At 53.6% G+C, this 23027-nt stretch overlaps 1 protein-coding gene across 1 annotated transcript; it reads right to left on the bottom strand.

The window, feature by feature from the left end:
• Positions 1–2429: 2429 nt before the first annotated feature.
• Positions 2430–3002, bottom strand: LOC138368876 (uncharacterized). Its single transcript, XM_069331591.1, has one exon. The coding sequence runs from the start codon at positions 3000–3002 to the stop codon at positions 2430–2432; it is 573 nt and encodes a 190-aa protein (XP_069187692.1).
• Between the last annotated feature and the right edge of the window lie 20025 nt (positions 3003–23027).

Below are 23027 nucleotides of genomic sequence, written 5' to 3' on the forward strand. Positions count from 1 at the left end.
CATGCCGGAGATTACTGCCTCCAGTTACGCGCCTCTTCTACACACACTCAAAATATCCCGATTCATCACTAAAGTTGGGTGAAGAAAGACTCTACTTGGGAAGAAACCTTCCTTAAACCTGTCTGGGTACAAGTCCCAGCTGTGTCAGGGTACAAGTCCCAGCTGTGTCTGGGTACAAGTCCCAGCTGTGTCTGGGTACAAGTCCCAGCTGTGTCTGGGTACAAGTCCCGGCTGTGTCTGGGTACAAGTCCCAGCTGTGTCTGGGTACAAGTCCCGGCTGTGTCTGGGTACAAGTCCCAGCTGTGTCTGGGTACAAGTCCCGGCTGTGTCAGGGTACAAGTCCCAGCTGTGTCAGGGTACAAGTCCCGGCTATGTCTGTGTACAAGTCCCGGCTGTGTCTGTGTACAAGTCCCAGCTGTGTCTGGGTAAAAGTCCCGGCTGTGTCTGTGTACAAGTCCCGGCTGTGTCAGGGTACAAGTCCCGGCTGTGTCTGTGTACAAGTCCCAGCTATGTCAGGGTACAAGTCCCGGCTGTGTCTGGGTACAAGTCCCGGCTGTGTCTGGGTACAAGTCCCAGCTGTGTCAGGGTACAAGTCCCGGCTGTGTCTGGGTACAAGTCCCGGCTGTGTCAGGGTACAAGTCCCAGCTGTGTCTGGGTACAAGTCCCGGCTGTGTCAGGGTACAAGTCCCAGCTATGTCAGGGTACAAGTCCCAGCTGTGTCTGGGTACAAGTCCCGGCAGTGTCTGGGTACAAGTCCCAGCTGTGTCAGGGTACAAGTCCCAGCTGTGTCTGGGTACAAGTCCCAGCTGTGTCAGGGAACAAGTCCCAGCTGTGTCTGGGTACAAGTCCCAGCTGTGTCAGGGTACAAGTCCCAGCTGTGTCAGGGAACAAGTCCCGGCTGTGTCTGGGTACAAGTCCCAGCTGTGTCTGGGTACAAGTCCCAGCTGTGTCAGGGAACAAGTCCCAGCTGTGTCAGGGTACAAGTCCCAGCTGTGTCAGGGAACAAGTCCCAGCTGTGTCAAGGTACAAGTCCCAGCTGTGTCAGGGAACAAGTCCCAGCTGTGTCAGGGTACAAGTCAAAGCTGTGTCAAGGTACAAGTCCCAGCTGTATCTGGGTACAAGTCCCAGCTGTGTCTGGGTACAAGTCCCAGCTGTGTCTGTGTACAAGTCCCAGCTGTGTCAGAGAACAAGTCCCAGCTGTGTCAGGGTACAAGTCCCAGCTGTGTCTGTGTACAAGTCCCAGCTGTGTCAGGGAACAAGTCTCAGCTGTGTCAGGGTACAAGTTCCAGCTGTGTCAAGGTACAAGTCCCAGCTGTGTCTGGGTACAAGTCCCAGCTGTGTCTGGGTACAAGTCCCAGCTGTGTCTGTGTACAAGTCCCAGCTGTGTCAGGGAACAAGTCCCAGCTGTGTCTGGGTACAAGTGACAGGATGAACAACTCAGCGGGTTTTCTTCCTATTGGGGAGTGTTGTACATGCTGCTATGGCGGTGTGTCCACCCACAAGATGAGTGACACTGCCCAATACTGGCACTATGGCGGTGTGTCCACTCACAGGATGAGTGACACTTCCCAATACTCTCACTATGGCGGTGTGTCCACTCACAGGATGAGTGACACTGCCCAATTCTGTCACTATGGCGGTGTGTCCACTCACAGGATGAGTGACACTGCCCAATACTGTCACTATGGCGGTGTGTCCACTCACAGGATGAGTGGCGCTGCCCAATAATGTCACTATAGCGGTGTGTCCACTCACAGGATGAGTGACACTGCCCAATACTGGCACTATGGCGGTGTGTCCACTCACAGGATGAGTGACACTTCCCAATACTCTCACTATGGCGGTGTGTCCACTCACAGGATGAGTGACACTGCCCAATACTGTCACTATGGCGGTGTGTCCACTCACAGGATGAGTGACGCTGCCCAATACTGGCACTATGGCGGTGTGTCCACTCACAGGATGAGTGACGCTGCCCAATACTGTCTTTATGGCGGTGTTTCCACTCACAGGATGAGTGACGCTGCCCAATACTGTCACTATGGCGGTGTGTCCACTCACAGGATGAGTGACGCTGCCCAATACTGTCACAATACTACCCATGTTGTCGTGGGTGGAGGGCCCCCATGTTGTCGTGGGTGGAGGGCCCCCATGTTGTCGTGGGTGGAGGGCCCCCATGTTGTCGTGGGTGGAGGGCCCCCATGTTGTCCTGGGTGGAGGGCCCCCATGTTGTCGTGGGTGGAGGGCCCCCATGTTGTCGTGGGTGGAGGGCCCCCATGTTGTCCTGGGTGGAGGGCCCCCATGTTGTCCTGGGTGGAGGGCCCCCATGTTGTCCTGGGTGGAGGGCTCCCATGTTGTCCTGGGTGGAGGGCCCCCATGTTGTCCTGGGTGGAGGGCCCCCATGTTGTCCTGGGTGGAGGGCCCCCATGTTATCCTGGGTGGAGGGCCCCCATGTTGTCCTGGGTGGAGGTCCCCCATGTTGTCCTGGGTGGAGGGCTCCCATGTTGTCCTGGGTGGAGGGCCCCCATGTTGTCCTGGGTGGAGGGCCCCCATGTTGTCCTGGGTGGAGGGCCCCCATGTTGTCCTGGGTGGAGGGCCCCCATGTTATCCTGGGTGGAGGGCCCCCATGTTGTCCTGGGTGGAGGGCCCCCATGTTGTCCTGGGTGGAGGGCTCCCATATTGTCCTGGGTGGATGGCCCCATGTTGTCCTGGGTGGAGGGCTCCCATGTTGTCCTGGGTGGAGGGCCCCCATGTTGTCCTGGGTGGAGGGCTCCCATGTTGTCCTGGGTGGAGGGCTCCCATGTTTTCCTGGGTGGAGGGCCCCCATGTTGTCCTGGGTGGAGGGCTCCCATGTTGTCCTGGGTGGAGGGCTCCCATGTTGTCCTGGGTGGAGGGCCCCCATGTTGTCCTGGGTGGAGGGCCCCCATGTTGTCCTGGGTGGAGGGCTCCCATGTTTTCCTGGGTGGAGGGCCCCCATGTTGTCCTGGGTGGAGGGCCCCCATGTTGTCCTGGGGGGAGGGTCCCCATGTTGTCCTGGGTGGAGGGCCCCCATGTTATCCTGGGTGGAGGGCCCCCATGTTGTCCTGGGTGGAGGGCCCCCATGTTGTCCTGGGTGGAGGGCCCCCATGTTGTCCTGGGTGGAGGGCCCCCATGTTGTCCTGGGTGGAGGGGCCCCATGGGTCAGGGCCCCAAACAATGATGCATGGTAACTGAAACAACTTTACAAACACAGGTTTGTTTGGCCCCCAGAGTCGGGGAAGGGGCATGGTGCCCCCCCCCCCCATGGGCCCCCCACCACCCTTGAGGGCCCCCATGGACCCCCCCCCCCCTCCCATAACAAAAACAATACCATATACTCATTACGGTCAACAATGGAGCAACGCTCGTGTCTGGGAACCTTTGACAACAGTGTTGTTGATCAGTAGACAGGTGTGTCATATGGCCAATTATGTGTTTGTCCCTCATCTTGAAAGCCCTGTTTGTTTGCTTGCTTGTTTGTTTTGTTTGTTCTACACGAATGTTTGATGACAGTAATTTGTGAGAGAAGAACTGGCGTAGATTGTGCAATGGTACGGAGGCCTGGGGGGAGGGAGGGAGGGGGAGAGAGGGAGAGGGAGGGAAGGGGAAGGAGGGAGAGAGGGAGGGAGGGAGGGAGGGAGGGAGGGAGGGAGGGAGAGGGAGTGAGGGAGAGGGAGTGAGGGAGGGAGGGAGGGAGAGGGAGGGAAGGGGAAGGAGGGAGAGAGGGAGGGAGGGAGGGAGGGAGGGAGGGAGAGGGAGTGAGGGAGAGGGAGTGAGGGAGGGAGGGAGAGGGAGTGAGGGAGAGGGAGTGAGGGAGGGAGGGAGGGAGAGGGAGGGAAGGGGAAGGAGGGAGAGAGGGAGGGAGGGAGGGAGGGAGGGAGGGAGGGAGGGAGGGAGGGAGGGAGGGAGGGAGGGAGGGAGTGAGGGAGAGGGAGTGAGGGAGGGAGGGAGGGAGAGGGAGGGAAGGGGAAGGAGGGAGAGAGGGAGGGAGGGAGGGAGGGAGGGAGGGAGGGAGGGAGGGAGGGAGGGAGGGAGGGAGGGAGGGAGGGAGGGAGGGAGGGAGGGAGGGAGGGAGGGAGAGGGAGTGAGGGAGAGGGAGTGAGGGAGGGAGGGAGAGGGAGGGAAGGGGAAGGAGGGAGATAGGGAGGGAGGGAGGGAGGGAGGGAAGGAGGGAGGGAGGGAGGGAGGGAGGGAGGGAGGGAGGGAGGGAGGGAGGGACGGAGGGAGGGAGAGGGAGTGAAGGAGAGGGAGTAAGGGAGGGAGGGAGGGAGGGAGGGAGAGGGAGGGAAGGGGAAGGAGGGAGAGAGGGAGGGAAGGAGTGAGGGAGGGAGGGATGGAGGGAGGGAGGGAGGGAGGGAGGGAGGGAGAGGGAGTGAGGGAGAGGGAGTGAGGGGAGGGACGGAGGGAGAGGGAGGGAGGGAAAGAGGGAGAGACGGGGAGAGAGAGGGAGGGAGGTTAGAAGCATGGGAACAAATAATAGCAGAGCCTGGAAACTTTGCTGGTTATTGTCCCAAGTTCCACTTCCCCCAGCAGGTGTTCCACAAGTTCCACTTCCCCCAGCAGGTGTTCCACAAGTTCCACTTCCCCCAGCAGGTGTTCCACAAGTTCCACTTCACCCAGCAGGTGTTCCACAAGTTCCACTTCCCCCAGCAGGTGTTCCACAAGTTCCACTTCACCCAGCAGGTGTTCCACAAGTTCCACTTCCCCCAGCAGGTGTTCCACAAGTTCCACTTCCCCCAGCAGGTGTTCCACAAGTTCCACTTCCCCAGCAGATGTTCCACAAGTTCCACTTCCCCTCAGCAGGTGTTCCACAAGTTCCACTTCCCGCAGATGTTCCACAAGTTCCACTTCCCCCAGCAGGTGTTCCACAAGTTCCACTTCCTCAGCAGGTGTTCCACAAGTTCCACTTCCCCCAGCAGGTGTTCCACAAGTTCCACTTCCCCCAGCAGGTGTTCCACAAGTTCCACTTCACCAAGCAGGTGTTCCACAAGTTCCACTTCCCCAGCAGGTGTTCCACAAGTTCCACTTCACCAAGCAGGTGTTCCACAAGTTCCACTTCCCCGAGCAGGTGTTCCACAAGTTCCACTTCCCCCAGCAGGTGTTCCACAAGTTCCACTTCCCCAGCAGGTGTTCCACAAGTTCCACTTCACCAAGCAGGTGTTCCACAAGTTCCACTTCCCCAGCAGGTGTTCCAAAGTTCCACTTCCCCCAGCAGGTGTTCCTCAAGTTCCACTTCTCCAGCAGGTGTTTCACAAGTTCCACTTCCCCCAGCAGGTGTTCCACAAGTTCCACTTCCCCCAGCAGGTGTTCCACAAGTTCCACTTCCCCAAGCAGGTGTTCCACAAGTTCCACTTCCCCCAGCAGATGTTCCACAAGTTCCACTTCCCCCAGCAGATGTTCCACAAGTTCCACTTCCCCCAGCAGATGTTCCAAAGTTCCACTTCCCCCAGCAGGTGTTCCACAAGTTCCACTTCCCCCAGCAGATGTTCCAAAGTTCCACTTCCCCCAGCAGGTGTTCCACAAGTTCCACTTCCCCCAGCAGGTGTTCCACAAGTTCCACTTCCCCCAGCAGGTGTTCCACAAGTTCCACTTCCCCCAGCAGATGTTCCAAAGTTCCACTTCCCCCAGCAGGTGTTCCACAAGTTCCACTTCCACCAGCAGATGTTCCAAAGTTCCACTTACCCAAACAGGTGTTCCACAAGTTCCACTTCCCCAAGCAGGTGTTCCACAAGTTCCACTTCCCCAGCAGGTGTTCCACAAGTTCCACTTCCCCCAACAGGTGTTCCCCCACCTGCTTCCGAAGCAGGTGTTCTGCAAGTTCCACTTCCCCCAGCAGGTGTTCCACAAGTTCCACTTCCCCAGCAGGTGTTCCACAAGTTCCACTTCCCCAAGCAGGTGTTCCACAAGTTCCACTTCCCCTAGCAGGTGTTCCACAAGTTCCACTTCCTCAGCAGGTGTTCCACAAGTTCCACTTCCCCCAGCAGGTGTTCCACTTCCCCCAGCAGGTGTTCCACAAGTTCCACTTCCCCCAGCAGGTGTTCCACAAGTTCCACTTCCCCCAGCAGGTGTTCCACAAGTTCCACTTCCCCAGCAGGTGTTCCACAAGTTCCACTTCACCAAGCAGGTGTTCCACAAGTTCCACTTCCCCAGCAGGTGTTCCAAAGTTCCACTTCCCCCAGCAGGTGTTCCTCAAGTTCCACTTCTCCAGCAGGTGTTTCACAAGTTCCACTTCCCAAGCAGGTGTTCCACAAGTTCCACTTCCCCCAGCAGGTGTTCCACAAGTTCCACTTCCCCAAGCAGGTGTTCCACAAGTTCCACTTCACCCAGCAGGTGTTCCACAAGTTCCACTTCACCAAGCAGGTGTTCCACAAGTTCCACTTCCCCAGCAGGTGTTCCACAAGTTCCACTTCCCCCAGCAGGTATTCCACAAGTTCCACTTCCCCAAGCAGGTGTTCCACAAGTTCCACTTCACCCAGCAGGTGTTCCACAAGTTCCACTTCACCAAACAGGTGTTCCACAAGTTCTACTTCCCCCAGCAGGTGTTCCACAAGTTCCACTTCCCCCAGCAGGTGTTCCACAAGTTCCACTTCACCCAGCAGGTGTTCCACAAGTTCCACTTCCCCCAGCAGGTGTTCCACAAGTTCCACTTCACCAAACAGGTGTTCCACAAGTTCTACTTCCCCAGCAGGTGTTCCACAAGTTCCACTTCCCCCAGCAGGTGTTCCACAAGTTCCACTTCACCCAGCAGGTGTTCCACAAGTTCCACTTCCCCCAGCAGGTGTTCCACAAGTTCCACTTCACCAAGCAGGTGTTCCACAAGTTCCACTTCCCCCAGCAGGTGTTCCACAAGTTCCACTTCCCCAAGCAGGTGTTCCACAAGTTCCACTTCACCCAGCAGGTGTTCCACAAGTTCCACTTCCCCCAGCAGGTGTTCCTCAAGTTCCACTTCCCCCAGCAGGTGTTCCACAAGTTCCACTTCACCAAGCAGGTGTTCCACAAGTTCCACTTCCCCCAGCAGGTGTTCCACAAGTTCCACTTCACCAAGCAGGTGTTCCACAAGTTCCACTTCCCCCAGCAGGTGTTCCAAAGTTCCACTTCCCCCAGCAGGTGTTCCACAAGTTCCACTTCACCCAGCAGGTGTTCCACAAGTTCCACTTCCCCCAGCAGGTGTTCCACAAGTTCCACTTCCCCCAGCAGGTGTTCCACAAGTTCCACTTCCCCCAGCAGGTGTTCCAAAGTTCCACTTCCCCCAGCAGGTGTTCCACAAGTTCCACTTCACCCAGCAGGTGTTCCACAAGTTCCACTTCCCCCAGCAGGTGTTCCACAAGTTCCACTTCCCCCAGCAGGTGTTCCACAAGTTCCACTTCCCCCAGCAGGTGTTCCACAAGTTCCACTTCCCCCAGCAGGTGTTCCACAAGTTCCACTTCCCCCAGCAGGTGTTCCACAAGTTCCACTTCCCCCAGCAGGTGTTCCACAAGTTCCACTTCCCCCAGCAGCTGTTCCACAGTTCCACTTCCCCCAGCAGGTGTTCCACAAGTTCCACTTCCCCCAGCAGGTGTTCCACAAGTTCCACTTCCCCCAGCAGGTGTTCCACAAGTTCCACTTCCCCCAGCAGGTGTTCCACAAGTTCCACTTCCCCCAGCAGGTGTTCCACAAGTTCCACTTCCCCCAGCAGGTGTTCCACAAGTTCCACTTCCCCCAGCAGGTGTTCCCGGAGCGGAATTAGCGTGACTCAGCACACTTTTTTCTCTTTATGCATCACACAAATTAAATTATTCTGCTGAAAGTTTTCTTGACATTCTAAAGGCCAATTGCCTGAGTGGAGAACTTGGCCGCCGGCCGGGGATTCGAACCCGTGACCCGAGCAGCGCTGGCAGCGTTCCCATATCACTCAACCCCCATGTACTCATCACTCCACCATGAGTACGACATTCAACAAACTTGTGTTGGATTATTTTATCATGCGAGTACCAGCTTGGAGAATGAATGGATCGGTGAGTGAATACTCACCTAGTTGTACTCACCTAGTTGTACTCACCAGGTTGTACTCACCTGGTTGTTCTCACCTAGTTGTTCTCACCTGGTTGTACTCACCTGGTTGTTCTCACCTGGTTGTTCTCATCTGGTTGTTCTCACCTGGTTGTACTCACCTGGTTGTACTCACCTGGTTGTTCTCACCTGGTTGTACTCACCTGGTTGTACTCACCTGGTTGTTCTCACCTGGTTGTACTCACCTTGTTGTACTCACCTGGTTGTTCTCACCTGGTTGTACTCACCTAGTTGTACTCACCTAATTGTACTCACCTGGTTGTACTCACCTGGTTGTTCTCACCTAGTTGTACTGACCTGGTTGTACTCACCTGGTTGTACTCACCTGGTTGTTCTCACCTGGTTGTACTCACCTGATTGTACACACCTGGTTGTACTCACCTAGTTGTACTCACCGAGTTGTACTGACCTGGTTGTACTCACCTGGTTGTACTCACCTAGTTGTACTCACCTGGTTGTACTCACTTAGTTGCACTCACCTAGTTGTACTCACCTGGTTGTACTCACTTAGTTGCACTCACCTGGTTGTACACACCTGGTTGTACTCACCTGGTTGTTCTCACCTGGTTGTACTCACCTAGTTGTACTCACCTGGTTGTTCTCACCTGGTTGTACTCACCTGGTTGTACTCACCTGGTTGTTCTCACCTGGTTGTATACTCACCTAGTTGTACTCACCGAGTTGTACTGACCTGGTTGTACTCACCTAGTTGTACTCACCGAGTTGTACTCACCTGGTTGTACTCACCTGGTTGTTCTCACCTAGTTGTGCTCACCTAGTTGAACTCACCTAGTTGTACTCACCTGGTTGTTCTCACCTGGTTGTACTCACCTGGTTGTACTCACCTGTTTGTTCTCACCTGGTTGTACTCACCTGGTTGTACTCACCTAGTTGTACTCACCTGGTTGTACTCACCTAGTTGTACTCACCTAGTTGAACTCACCTATTTGTTCTCACCCAGTTGTATTCCACTAGTTGTACTCACCTAGTTGTACTCACCTAGTTCTACTCAGCTAGTTGTGCTCACCTAGTTGTACTCACCCAGTTGTACTCACCTAGTTGTACTCACCTAGTTGTACTCACCCAGTTGAACAGATTACTGAGCCTACTGGGCTCTATCATATCTACATTTGAAACTGTGTATGGAGTCAGCCTCCACCACATCACTGCCTAATGCATTCCATCTGTAAACTTCTCTGACACTGAAAAAGTTCTTTCAAACGTCTCTGTGGCTCATTTGGGTACTAAATTTCCACCTGTGTCCCCTTGTTCGTGTCCCACCCGTGCTGAAGAATTTGTCTTTGTCAAACCTGGCAATTAACCATGGAATTTTGTAGGTGGTTATCATATCTCCCCTTATTCTTCTGTTCTTCTGGGACGTGAGGTTCAGCTCCTTCAGCCTTTCCTTGTAGCTCAACCCTCTCAGTTCCAGGACGAGTCTGGGGGCATACCGCTGAATCTTCTCTAACTTTGTCTTGTATTTAACCAGGTATGGACTCCAGGCTGGAGATGCGTATTCCAGTATTGGTCTGACGTAATTGGTATACAAGGTCCTGAACGATTCCTTACACAAGTTTCTAAAGGCAGTTCTTATGTTGGCCAACCTATCATATGCCGCTGATGATATCCTCTTGATGTGGGCCTCTGGGAACAGGATCGGTGTGATATCAACCCCCAGATCCTTCTCTCTATTTGACTCTTGCAGGATTTCACCTCCCAGATGGTACCTTGAGTTCAGCCTCCTGCTCCCTTCGCCAAATTTCATTACTTTACACTTTCCTGAGTTGGACTTTAGCAGCCATTTTCTAGACCATTCCTCCAGTTTATCCAGGTCATCCTGTAGTCTCTGTCTATCTTCATCCGCCTTGATTCTTCTCATAATTTTTGCATCATCAGCAAACATCGAGAGGAATGAGTCTATACCTCCGGATGATCATTTATATATATTAGAAGCAGAGTGGGTCCAAGTACTGAGCCCTGTGGGACTCCGCTGGTGACATCTCGCCACTCTGATGTCTTCCCCCTCACCGTTACTCGCTGTTTCCTGTTGCTTAAGTACTCCCTTATCCACTGGAGCACCTTCCCTTTTACTCCTGCCTGTTGCTCCAACTTTTGTAACAGCCTATTATAGGTTAGTGTATCAAAGGCTTTCTGACAGTCCAGGAGAGGACTGTGTGGGGTGTGGGGGTGGTGAGTGTATGGGGTGGTGAGTGTGTGGGGTGGTGAGTGTGTGGGTGAGTGTGTGGGGTGGTGAGTGTGTGGGGTGGTGAGTGTATGGGGAGGTGAGTGTGTGGGGTGGTGAGTGTATGGGGTGGTGAGTGTGTGGGGTGGTGAGTGTGTGGGGTGGTGAGTGTGTGGGTGAGTGTGTGGGGTGGTGAGTGTGTGGGGTGGTGAGTGTGTGGGGTGGTGAGTGTGTGGGGTGGTGAGTGTATGGGGAGGTGAGTGTGTGGGGTGGTGAGTGTATGGGGTGGTGAGTGTGTGGGGTGGTGAGTGTGTGGGTGAGTGTGTGGGGTGGTAGGTGTGTGGGGTGGTGAGTGTATGGGGAGGTGAGTGTGTGGGGTGGTGAGTGTATGGGGTGGTGAGTGTGTGGGGTGGTGAGTGTGTGGGGTGGTGAGTGTATGGGGTGGTGAGAGTGTGGGGTGGTGAGTGTATGGGGTGGTGAGTGTGTGGGGTGGTGAGTGTATGGGGTGGTGAGTGTGTGGGGGTGGTGAGTGTGTGGGTGAGTGTGTGGGGTGGTGAGTGTGTGGGGTGGTGAGTGTATGGGGGTGGTGAGTGTATGGGGTGGTGAGTGTGTGGGGTGGTGAGTGTATGGGGTGGTGAGTGTGTGGGGTGGTGAGTGTGTGGATGAGTGTGTGGGGTGGTGCGTGTATGGGGGTGGTGAGTGTATGGGGTGGTGAGTGTGTGGGGTGGTGAGTGTGTGGGGTGGTGAGTGTATGGGGGTGGTGAGTGTATGGGGTGGTGAGTGTGTGGGGTGGTGAGTGTATGGGGTGGTGAGTGTGTGGGGTGGTGAGTGTATGGGGTGGTGAGTGTGTGGGGTGGTGAGTGTGTGGGTGAGTGTGTGGGGTGGTGAGTGTATGGGGTGGTGAGTGTGTGGGGTGGTGAGTGTGTGGGGTGGTGAGTGTATGGGGTGGTGAGTGTGTGGGTGAGTGTGTGGGGTGGTGAGTGTATGGGGTGGTGAGTGTGTGGGGTGGTGAGTGTGTGGGGTGGTGAGTGTATGGGGTGGTGAGTGTATGGGTGAGTGTGTGGGGTGGTGAGTGTATGGGTGAGTGTGTGGGGTGGTGAGTGTGTGGGTGAGTGTGTGGGGTGGTGAGTGTGTGGGGTGGTGAGTGTGTGGGGTAGTGAGTGTGTGGGTGAGTGTGTGGGGTGGTGAGTGTGTGGGTGAGTGTGTGGGGTGGTGAGTGTGTGGGGTGGTGAGTGTATGGGGTGGTGAGTGTGTGGGGTGGTGAGTGTGTGGGTGAGTGTGTGGGGTGGTGAGTGTGTGGGGTGGTGAGTGTATGGGGTGGTGAGTGTGTGGGGTGGTGAGTGTATGGGGTGGTGAGTGTGTGGGGTGGTGAGTGTATGGGGAGGTGAGTGTGTGGGGTGGTGAGTGTATGGGGTGGTGAGTGTGTGGGGTGGTGAGTGTGTGGGGTGGTGAGTGTATGGGGTGGTGAGAGTGTGGGGTGGTGAGTGTATGGGGTGGTGAGTGTGTGGGGTGGTGAGTGTATGGAGTGGTGAGTGTGTGGGGGTGGTGAGTGTGTGGGTGAGTGTGTGGGGTGGTGAGTGTGTGGGGTGGTGAGTGTATGGGGGTGGTGAGTGTATGGGGTGGTGAGTGTGTGGGGTGGTGAGTGTATGGGGTGGTGAGTGTGTGGGGTGGTGAGTGTGTGGGTGAGTGTGTGGGGTGGTGCGTGTATGGGGGTGGTGAGTGTATGGGGTGGTGAGTGTGTGGGGTGGTGAGTGTGTGGGGTGGTGAGTGTATGGGGGTGGTGAGTGTATGGGGTGGTGAGTGTGTGGGGTGGTGAGTGTGTGGGGTGGTGAGTGTGTGGGGGTGGTGAGTGTATGGGGTGGTGAGTGTGTGGGGTGGTGAGTGTATGGGGTGGTGAGTGTGTGGGGTGGTGAGTGTGTGGGTGAGTGTGTGGGGTGGTGAGTGTATGGGGTGGTGAGTGTGTGGGGTGGTGATTGTGTGGGGTGGTGAGTGTGTGGGGTGGTGAGTGTGTGGGTGAGTGTGTGGGGTGGTGAGTGTATGGGGTGGTGAGTGTGTGGGGTGGTGAGTGTGTGGGGTGGTGAGTGTATGGGGTGGTGAGTGTGTGGGTGAGTGTGTGGGGTGGTGAGTGTATGGTGAGTGTGTGGAGTGGTGAGTGTGTGGGTGAGTGTGTAGGGTGGTGAGTGTGTGGGGTGGTGAGTGTGTGGGGTGGTGAGTGTGTGGGGTGGTGAGTGTATGGGTGAGTGTGTGGGGTGGTGAGTGTGTGGGTGAGTGTGTGGGGTGGTGAGTGTGTGGGGTGGTGAGTGTATGGGGTGGTGAGTGTGTGGGGTGGTGAGTGTGTGGGTGAGTGTGTGGGGTGGTGAGTGTGTGGGGTGGTGAGTGTATGGGGTGGTGAGTGTGTGGGGTGGTGAGTGTGTGGGTGAGTGTGTGGGGTGGTGAGTGTGTGGGGTGGTGAGTGTGTGGGGTGGTGAGTGTGTGGGTGAGTGTGTGGGGTGGTGAGTGTGTGGGGTGGTGAGTGTATGGGGTGGTGAGTGTATGGGGTGGTGAGTGTGTGGGGTGGTGAGTGTGTGGGGTGGTGAGTGTGTGGGGTGGTGAGTGTGTGGGGTGGTGAGTGTGTGGGGTGGTGAGTGTGTGGGGTGGTGAGTGTGTGGGGTGGTGAGTGTATGGGGTGGTGAGTGTGTGGGGTGGTGAGTGTGTGGGGTGGTGAGTGTGTGGGGTGGTGAGTGTGTGGGGTGGTGAGTGTATTGGGTGGTGAGTGTGTGGGGTGGTGAGTGTGTGGGGTGGTGAGTGTGGGGGGTGGTGAGTGTGTGGGGTGGTGAGTGTGTGGGGTGGTGAGTGTGTGGGGTGGTGAGTGTGTGGGGTGGTGAGTGTGTGGGGTGGTGAGTGTGTGGGCTGGTGAGTGTGTGGGGTGGTGAGTGTGTGGGGTGGTGAGTGTATTGGGTGGTGAGTGTGTGGGGCGGTGAGTGTGTGGGGTGGTGAGTGTGTGGGGTGGTAAGTGTGTGGGGTGTGAGTGTGTGGGCTGGTGAGTGTGTGGGGTGGTGAGTGTGTGGGGTGGTGAGTGTGTGGGGTTGTGAGTGCATTGGGTGGTGAGTGTGTGGGGGTGAGTGTGTGGGGTGGTGAGTGTGTGGGGTGGTGAGTGTATGGGGTGGTGAGTGTGTGGGGTGGTGAGTGTGTGGGGTGGTGAGTGTGTGGGGTGGTGAGTGTGTGGGGTGGTGAGTGTGTGGGGTGGTGAGTGTGTGGGGTGGTGAGTGTGTGGGGTGGTGAGTGTATTGGGTGGTGAGTGTGTGGGGTGGTGAGTGTGTGGGGTGGTGAGTGTGTGGGGTGGTGAGTGTGTGGGGTGGTGAGTGTGTGGGGTGGTGAGTGTGTGGGGTGGTGAGTGTGTGGGGTGGTGAGTGTGTGGGGTGGTGAGTGTGTGGGGTGGTGAGAGTGTGGGGTGGTGAGTGTGTGGGGTGGTGAGTGTGTGGGGTGGTGAGTGTGTGGGGTGGTGAGTGTGTGGGCTGGTGAGTGTGTGGGGTGGTGAGTGTGTGGGATGGTGAGTGTGTGGGGTGGTGAGTGTGTGGGGCGGTGAGTGTGTGGGGTGGTGAGTGTGTGGGGTGGTGAGTGTATGGGGTGGTGAGTGTGTGGGGTGGTGAGTGTGTGGGGTGGTGAGTGTGTGGGGTGGTGAGTGTATGGGGTGGTGAGAGTGTGGGGTGGTGAGTGTATGGGGTGGTGAGTGTGTGGGGTGGTGAGTGTATGGGGTGGTGAGTGTGTGGGGGTGGTGAGTGTGTGGGTGAGTGTGTGGGGTGGTGAGTGTGTGGGGTGGTGAGTGTATGGGGGTGGTGAGTGTATGGGGTGGTGAGTGTGTGGGGTGGTGAGTGTATGGGGTGGTGAGTGTGTGGGGTGGTGAGTGTGTGGGTGAGTGTGTGGGGTGGTGCGTGTATGGGGGTGGTGAGTGTATGGGGTGGTGAGTGTGTGGGGTGGTGAGTGTGTGGGGTGGTGAGTGTATGGGGGTGGTGAGTGTATGGGGTGGTGAGTGTGTGGGGTGGTGAGTGTATGGGGTGGTGAGTGTGTGGGGTGGTGAGTGTATGGGGTGGTGAGTGTGTGGGGTGGTGAGTGTGTGGGTGAGTGTGTGGGGTGGTGAGTGTATGGGGTGGTGAGTGTGTGGGGTGGTGAGTGTGTGGGGTGGTGAGTGTATGGGGTGGTGAGTGTGTGGGTGAGTGTGTGGGGTGGTGAGTGTATGGGGTGGTGAGTGTGTGGGGTGGTGAGTGTGTGGGGTGGTGAGTGTATGGGGTGGTGAGTGTATGGGTGAGTGTGTGGGGTGGTGAGTGTATGGGTGAGTGTGTGGGGTGGTGAGTGTGTGGGTGAGTGTGTGGGGTGGTGAGTGTGTGGGGTGGTGAGTGTGTGGGGTAGTGAGTGTATGGGTGAGTGTGTGGGGTGGTGAGTGTGTGGGTGAGTGTGTGGGGTGGTGAGTGTGTGGGGTGGTGAGTGTATGGGGTGGTGAGTGTGTGGGGTGGTGAGTGTGTGGGTGAGTGTGTGGGGTGGTGAGTGTGTGGGGTGGTGAGTGTATGGGGTGGTGAGTGTGTGGGGTGGTGAGTGTATGGGGAGGTGAGTGTGTGGGGTGGTGAGTGTATGGGGTGGTGAGTGTGTGGGGTGGTGAGTGTGTGGGGTGGTGAGTGTATGGGGTGGTGAGAGTGTGGGGTGGTGAGTGTATGGGGTGGTGAGTGTGTGGGGTGGTGAGTGTATGGAGTGGTGAGTGTGTGGGGGTGGTGAGTGTGTGGGTGAGTGTGTGGGGTGGTGAGTGTGTGGGGTGGTGAGTGTATGGGGGTGGTGAGTGTATGGGGTGGTGAGTGTGTGGGGTGGTGAGTGTATGGGGTGGTGAGTGTGTGGGGTGGTGAGTGTGTGGGTGAGTGTGTGGGGTGGTGCGTGTATGGGGGTGGTGAGTGTATGGGGTGGTGAGTGTGTGGGGTGGTGAGTGTGTGGGGTGGTGAGTGTATGGGGGTGGTGAGTGTATGGGGTGGTGAGTGTGTGGGGTGGTGAGTGTGTGGGGTGGTGAGTGTGTGGGGGTGGTGAGTGTATGGGGTGGTGAGTGTGTGGGGTGGTGAGTGTATGGGGTGGTGAGTGTGTGGGGTGGTGAGTGTGTGGGTGAGTGTGTGGGGTGGTGAGTGTATGGGGTGGTGAGTGTATGGGGTGGTGAGTGTGTGGGGTGGTGAGTGTGTGGGGTGGTGAGTGTGTGGGTGAGTGTGTGGGGTGGTGAGTGTATGGGGTGGTGAGTGTGTGGGGTGGTGAGTGTGTGGGGTGGTGAGTGTATGGGGTGGTGAGTGTGTGGGTGAGTGTGTGGGGTGGTGAGTGTATGGGTGAGTGTGTGGAGTGGTGAGTGTGTGGGTGAGTGTGTAGGGTGGTGAGTGTGTGGGGTGGTGAGTGTGTGGGGTGGTGAGTGTGTGGGGTGGTGAGTGTATGGGTGAGTGTGTGGGGTGGTGAGTGTGTGGGTGAGTGTGTGGGGTGGTGAGTGTGTGGGGTGGTGAGTGTATGGGGTGGTGAGTGTGTGGGGTGGTGAGTGTGTGGGTGAGTGTGTGGGGTGGTGAGTGTGTGGGGTGGTGAGTGTATGGGGTGGTGAGTGTGTGGGGTGGTGAGTGTGTGGGTGAGTGTGTGGGGTGGTGAGTGTGTGGGGTGGTGAGTGTGTGGGGTGGTGAGTGTGTGGGTGAGTGTGTGGGGTGGTGAGTGTGTGGGGTGGTGAGTGTATGGGGTGGTGAGTGTATGGGGTGGTGAGTGTGTGGGGTGGTGAGTGTGTGGGGTGGTGAGTGTGTGGGGTGGTGAGTGTGTGGGGTGGTGAGTGTGTGGGGTGGTGAGTGTGTGGGGTGGTGAGTGTGTGGGGTGGTGAGTGTATGGGGTGGTGAGTGTGTGGGGTGGTGAGTGTGTGGGGTGGTGAGTGTGTGGGGTGGTGAGTGTGTGGGGTGGTGAGTGTATTGGGTGGTGAGTGTGTGGGGTGGTGAGTGTGTGGGGTGGTGAGTGTGGGGGGTGGTGAGTGTGTGGGGTGGTGAGTGTGTGGGGTGGTGAGTGTGTGGGGTGGTGAGTGTGTGGGGTGGTGAGTGTGTGGGGTGGTGAGTGTGTGGGGTGGTGAGTGTGTGGGGTGGTGAGTGTGTGGGGTGGTGAGTGTATTGGGTGGTGAGTGTGTGGGGCGGTGAGTGTGTGGGGTGGTGAGTGTGTGGGGTGGTAAGTGTGTGGGGTGTGAGTGTGTGGGCTGGTGAGTGTGTGGGGTGGTGAGTGTGTGGGGTGGTGAGTGTGTGGGGTTGTGAGTGCATTGGGTGGTGAGTGTGTGGGGGTGAGTGTGTGGGGTGGTGAGTGTGTGGGGTGGTGAGTGTATGGGGTGGTGAGTGTGTGGGGTGGTGAGTGTGTGGGGTGGTGAGTGTGTGGGGTGGTGAGTGTATGGGGTGGTGAGTGTGTGGGGTGGTGAGTGTGTGGGGTGGTGAGTGTGTGGGGTGGTGAGTGTGTGGGGTGGTGAGTGTATTGGGTGGTGAGTGTGTGGGGTGGTGAGTGTGTGGGGTGGTGAGTGTGTGGGGTGGTGAGTGTATGGGGTGGTGAGTGTGTGGGGTGGTGAGTGTGTGGGGTGGTGAGTGTGTGGGGTGGTGAGTGTGTGGGGTGGTGAGTGTGTGGGGTGGTGAGAGTGTGGGGTGGTGAGTGTGTGGGGTGGTGAGTGTGTGGGGTGGTGAGTGTGTGGGGTGGTGAGTGTGTGGGCTGGTGAGTGTGTGGGGTGGTGAGTGTGTGGGATGGTGAGTGTGTGGGGTGGTGAGTGTGTGGGGCGGTGAGTGTGTGGGGTGGTGAGTGTGTGGGGTGGTGAGTGTATGGGGTGGTGAGTGTGTGGGGTGGTGAGTGTGTGGGGTGGTGAGTGTGTGGGGTGGTGAGTGTGTGGGGTGGTGAGTGTATGGGGTGGTGAGTGTATTGGGTGGTGAGTGTGTGGGGTGGTGAGTGTGTGGGGTGGTGAGTGTATTGGGTGGTGAGTGTGTGGGGTGGTGAGTGTGTGGGGTGGTGAGCGTATTGGGTGGTGATTGTGTGGGGTGGTGAGTGTGTGGGGTGGTGAGTGTGTGGGGTGGTGAGTGTATGGGTTGGTGAGTGTGTGGGGTGGTGAGTGTGTGGGGTGGTGAGTGTATTGGGTGGTGAGTGTATTGGGTGGTGAGTGTGTGGGGTGGTGAGTATGTGGGGTGGTGAGTGTATGGGGTGGTGAGTGTGTGAGTGTGTGGGGGTGGTGAGTGTGTGGGGTGGTGAATGTGTGGGGTGGTGAGTGTGTGGGGGTGGTGAGTGTGTGGGGGTGGTGAGTGTGTGGGGTGGTGAGTGTGTGGGGTGGTGAGTGTGTGGGGGTGGTGAGTGTGTGGGGTGGTGAGTGTATGGGGTGGTGAGTGTGTGGGGTGGTGAGTGTGTGAGTGTGTGGGGGTGGTGAGTGTGTGGGGTGGTGAGTGTATGGGGTTTTGAGTGTGTGGGGTGGTGAGTGTGTGGGGTGGTGAGTGTGTGGGGTGGTGAGTGTGTGGGGTGGTGAGTCTTGTTATGGTTCCCCGTCCTATATTTCTCATAGGCCTGCAATAAGAGTCATATCTGCCTAACCTGTACGGTCACTGACTCCCAGGGAACAATTTGGTGTATGTAAAGCATAACTGAGTTGTAGGGTGATGATACATTTACGATTTTGTACGTGGCTTAGGGCTTTATACCGGAACAAATAAGGCGATAAGAGTGTAAGAAGGCATAGCTCAGGTGGTGAAGCGGGTGCTGGGAGCTAGAGGCCGACAAGTTCACCAACCGTGTAGGCGGGCTCTGGGAGGAGCCGTGTCGGGGTTCCTGCGGGACGTGTACTGGTATAAGTGAGAGAGGCTGACGGGACGAGTCTAATCCAGTGTGAGGTAAAAGGACACTGTGAATGAGACCACTGGAAAGTGTCGACGAGTTCATTTGGGCGAGGAAGGAAGATGTGAGCAGTGCCAGCCTGCAGTGCCACAAGGAGAGTGTGCAGTGAGAAGAGCGAGCACAGAGATGACAGGATAGCTAAGAGTCGCCGTGGGACCTCCACGAGCCGGACACTCTGTCATTGAGAAGCTATTATTTATTATTAACATCTTTATTGACAAAATTAATTACAATTTTGCCTAATCTGAGGATTTAGATAAAGTCTTATTAAAGTGAGGATATTACTGGTATTCACTGTCACGCAGGACAGAGGGTCGTACATAAGACAATAGGTCTAAACTGTAGGCGGACGTACATATATATCACGGTTACACTCAAGGAGGTGGTCCAGAAGCAAGGGAACCCGACCACCGTCACTAGGAGGAGTCTGCCACCACTTGTAGCACAGAGTCAAGGTTTAGTAATCTTTCCCTCCCCATTTCCCTTGAGGTAGATGAAGTTAGTTCATCATTATTATTATCATTAATATATTGTTAGGACATCGCCAGTATTAACAGATATGGAGCGATAGCAATATATGTGTGTTTATTTCTTGTACGAACTATTAGTGATTATTGTGGAAGGACATTATCCACGCAGTGTTGTGGAGCAGAGTGAACCAAATATATGTATGTGCCAGCGAGCGAGAGGAGATACCTGGTTGATACCTGGTTGATGGGGTTCTGAGAGTTCTTCTACTCCCCAAGCCCGGCCCGAGGCCAGGCTTGACTTGTGAGAGTTTGGTCCACCAGGCTGTTGCTTGGAGCGGCCCGCAGGCCCGCATACCCACCACAGCCCGGTTGGTCCGGCACTCCTTGGAGGAATAAATCTAGTTTCCTCTTGAAAATGTCCACGGTTGTTCCGGCAATATTTCTTATGCTTGCTGGGAGGACGTTGAACAACCGCGGACCTCTGATGTTTATACAGTGTTCTCTGATTGTGCCTATGGCACCTCTGCTCTTCACTGGTTCTATTCTACATTTTCTTCCATGTCGTTCACTCCAGTACGTTGTTATTTTACTGTGTAGATTTGGTACTTGGCCCTCCAGTATCTTCCAGGTGTATATTATTTGATATCTCTCTCGTCTTCTTTCTAGTGAGTACATTTGGAGGGCTTTGAGACGATCCCAATAATTTAGGTGCTTTATTGCGTCTATGCGTGCCGTATATGTGCTCTGTATTCCCTCTATTTCAGCAATCTCTCCTGCTCTGAAGGGGGAAGTGAGTACTGAGCAGTACTCGAGACGGGACAACACAAGTGACTTGAAGAGTACAACCATTGTGATGGGATCCCTGGATTTGAAAGTTCTCGTAATCCATCCTATCATTTTTCTGGCTGTCGCAATATTTGCTTGGTTATGCTCCTTAAACGTTAGGTCGTCAGACATTATTATTCCCAAATCCTTTACATGCTGTTTTCCTACTATGGGTACATTTGATTGTGTTTTGTACTCTGTATTATGTTTAAGGTTCTCATTTTTACCGTACCTGAGTACCTGGAATTTATCACTGTTAAACATCATGTTATTTTCTGATGCCCAGTCGAAAACTTTATTAATATCAGCTTGAAGTTTTTCAATGTCCTCAGCCGAGGTAATTTTCATCCTGATTTTTGTGTCATCTGCAAAGGATGATGCGAAGCTGTGACTTGTATTTTTGTCTATATCTGATATGAGAATAAGGAAAAGCAGTGGTGCAAGGACTGTACCCTGAGGTACAGAGCTTTTCACTGCACTTGGACTAGACTTTATATGGTTGACCGTTACTCGCTGAGTCCTGTTTGACAGAAAACTGAGTATCCAATAACTAGATATCCAATATAAGATAACTAGACCGAGGTGACAGACCAGAGGTGACGTACTGGAGTGTCGCCGCCACCCATCAGTGTAGCGGGTTATATCATCTATGATTAGTGTAGACTTTACTTAGTAAATTCACATCTTATTTACCAGCGTGTTTATATTATCTCCTGCATCTCTTTCTAACACCATAAATGTGTTTTTGTATATTATTTAACATTCAACGCGAGTCTATCCTACCACTGCACCAGTCTCCGTGGTGTAGTGGTAAGACACTCGCTTGGCGTTCCGCGAGCGCTATGTCATGGGTTCGTATCCTGGCCGGGGAGGATTTACTGGGCGCAAATCCTTAACTGTAGCCTCTGTTTAACTCAACAGTAAAATGTGTACTTGGATGTAAAAACAATTCTTCGCGGCAGGGGATCGTATTCCAGGGACCTGCCCGAAACGCTACGCGTACTAGTGGCTGTACAAGAATGTAACAACTCTTGTATATATCTCAACAAAAAAAAAATCACTAATGATATTGGAGACGGCAGACAGTCGCCCTATAGTTATTCTGGAGTATTGCCTTTAAGGTGTTAATTGAAACAGGTTGCCTTCGGGTCAGGTCGTGTGAAGTGACCTTGCTGCTGCTAAGCTGATAATTGTAGCTGGTTGGCAGGGTTGTGTTCATCAATTTGTGTTTACGTGTGGTAGATAGACAACCAGAGGCTATCTCCTTGTTAGGCGGAGCTTAGCTCCCGGTTTCCCCATTAATACCCATGGAACTGTACATTTGAGACATTGAGAAGGACAGCAATAACTAGACCGCTACTCCAGAGAGAGAGGTTCCTACAGCCAGACTAGACCTATCAGGCCGGGTGGGGACTATCAGGCCGGGTGGGGACTATCAGGCCGGGTGGGGACTATCAGGCCGGGTGGGGACTATCAGGCCGCGTGGGGACTATCAGGCCGGGTGGGGACTATCAGGCCGGGTGGGGACTATCAGGCCGGGTGGGGACTATCAGGCCGGGTGGGGACAATCAGGCCGGGTGGGGACTATCAGGCCGCGTGGGGACTATCAGGCCGGGTGGGGACTATCAGGCCGGGTGGGGACTATCAGGCCGGGTGGGGACTATCAGGCCGCGTGGGGACTATCAGGCCGGGTGGGGACTATCAGGCCGGGTGGGGACTATCAGGCCGGGTGGGGAACTGTCTGTTAGCCGCACTATCCTCCCCCTTCCCTTCTCTACCAACTTATTCTCAGAGACCTTGGTGAGTGAACTTGTAAGGCGACGAATATTGTGTTGTCAGCTTCTGGCGGTTTACGGTTTGAACCCTTTCATAAAGAATAGTTTTCCCCTAATACAATTGACTTGTGGTTTATATATATATATATATATATATATATATATATATATATATATATATATATATATATATATATATATATATATATATATATATATATATATATATATATATATATATTTATATATATATATATATGTGTGTGTATATCACGAAAATAAACACGTGATTAAGAATGTGACAATGTCAGACCACGGAGGAAAAATGAAACAGGAATTTCCTTAAGTACTTTCGTATATTAAAGTATATTAAGGTATATATTTCGTATATTAAGGTATATATCTTCACCTTCTGAAGATGTATTTAATATACGAAAGTACTTAGAGAAATTCCTGTTTCATTTTTCCTCCGTGGTCTGACATTGTCATATATATATATATATATATATATATATATATATATATATATATATATATATATATATATATATATATATATATATATATATATATAAATATATATATATATATATATATATATATATATATATATATATATATATATATATATATATATATATATATATATATATATATATATATATATTATTAAATATGACCGAAAAAGTAAGATTAATAATTCTAACACGAATTTTCTCTATCTTTCTTACATTTCTTTTCACTGTTGATAGTAATTCAAAGATCAGTTCTCCAAAATTCATTTTTATTTCTAGTCTGACGCGACACTTGAGCGCGTTTCGTAAAACTTATTACATTTTCAAAGACTAGTTTACAAACACACAACTGAAACTGAATAGAGCTTACACATCTTCGAGGTTTATATCTACATTTGGGTGAGGTGGATGAGGTGAAAAACGAACTTTCAACAATGGGTATTAAATTCCAACACAAGACAGAACACGAAACAATGGGTATTGAATGGCTATTAAATTCCAACACAAGACAGAACACGAAACAATGGGTATTGAATGGAAGTGATTGTAGAAAGCCTATTGGTCCATATTTCTTGATGCTTCTATATTGGAGCGGAGTCTTGAAGTGGGTAGAATATAGTTGTGCATTAATTGGCTGTTGATTGCTGGTGTTGACTTCTTGATGTGTATTGCCTCGCAGACGTCAAGCTGCCTGCTATCGCTGTATCTATCGATGATTTCTGTGTTGTTTGCTAAGATTTCTCTGGTGATGGTTTGTTTGTGGGAAGAGATTATATGTTCCTTAATGGAGCCCTGTTGCTTATGCATCGTTAAACGCCTGGAAAGAGATGTTGTTGTCTTGCCTATATACTGTTTTTCTTTAGGCGTACAGTCCCCAAGAGGGCATTTGAAGGCATAGACGACGTTGGTCTCTTTTAAAGCGTTCTGCTTTGTGTCTGGAGAGTTTCTCATGAATAGGCTGGCCGTTTTTCTGGTTTTATAGTAAATCGTCAGTTGTATCTTCTGATTTTTGTCTGTAGGGATAACGTTTCTACTGACAATATCTTTCAGGATCCTTTCCTCCGTTTTATGGGCTGTGGAAAAGAAGTTCCTGTAAAATAGTCTAATAGTCTTATCCCTGTGGCCCGTGAGCCTCGTTGGACGTAGAATCTCTGTTTACCAACGTACCTGTGGATGATACAATCGGGATGATAGCCGACAGAGTGTACCGTGATCTGGCCTGTACTCCTCTTGACATACCAGAAAACATTCTAAGGAAACTACTCCAAGCTTGTACTAAAGAGGCACCCTTCTTGAGCCCGGATGGACACATGTATAAGCAAGT

The sequence above is a fragment of the Procambarus clarkii genome, chromosome 26, assembly GCF_040958095.1.
Source record: "Procambarus clarkii isolate CNS0578487 chromosome 26, FALCON_Pclarkii_2.0, whole genome shotgun sequence".
Classification (NCBI taxonomy): Eukaryota; Metazoa; Arthropoda; class Malacostraca; order Decapoda; family Cambaridae; genus Procambarus; species Procambarus clarkii.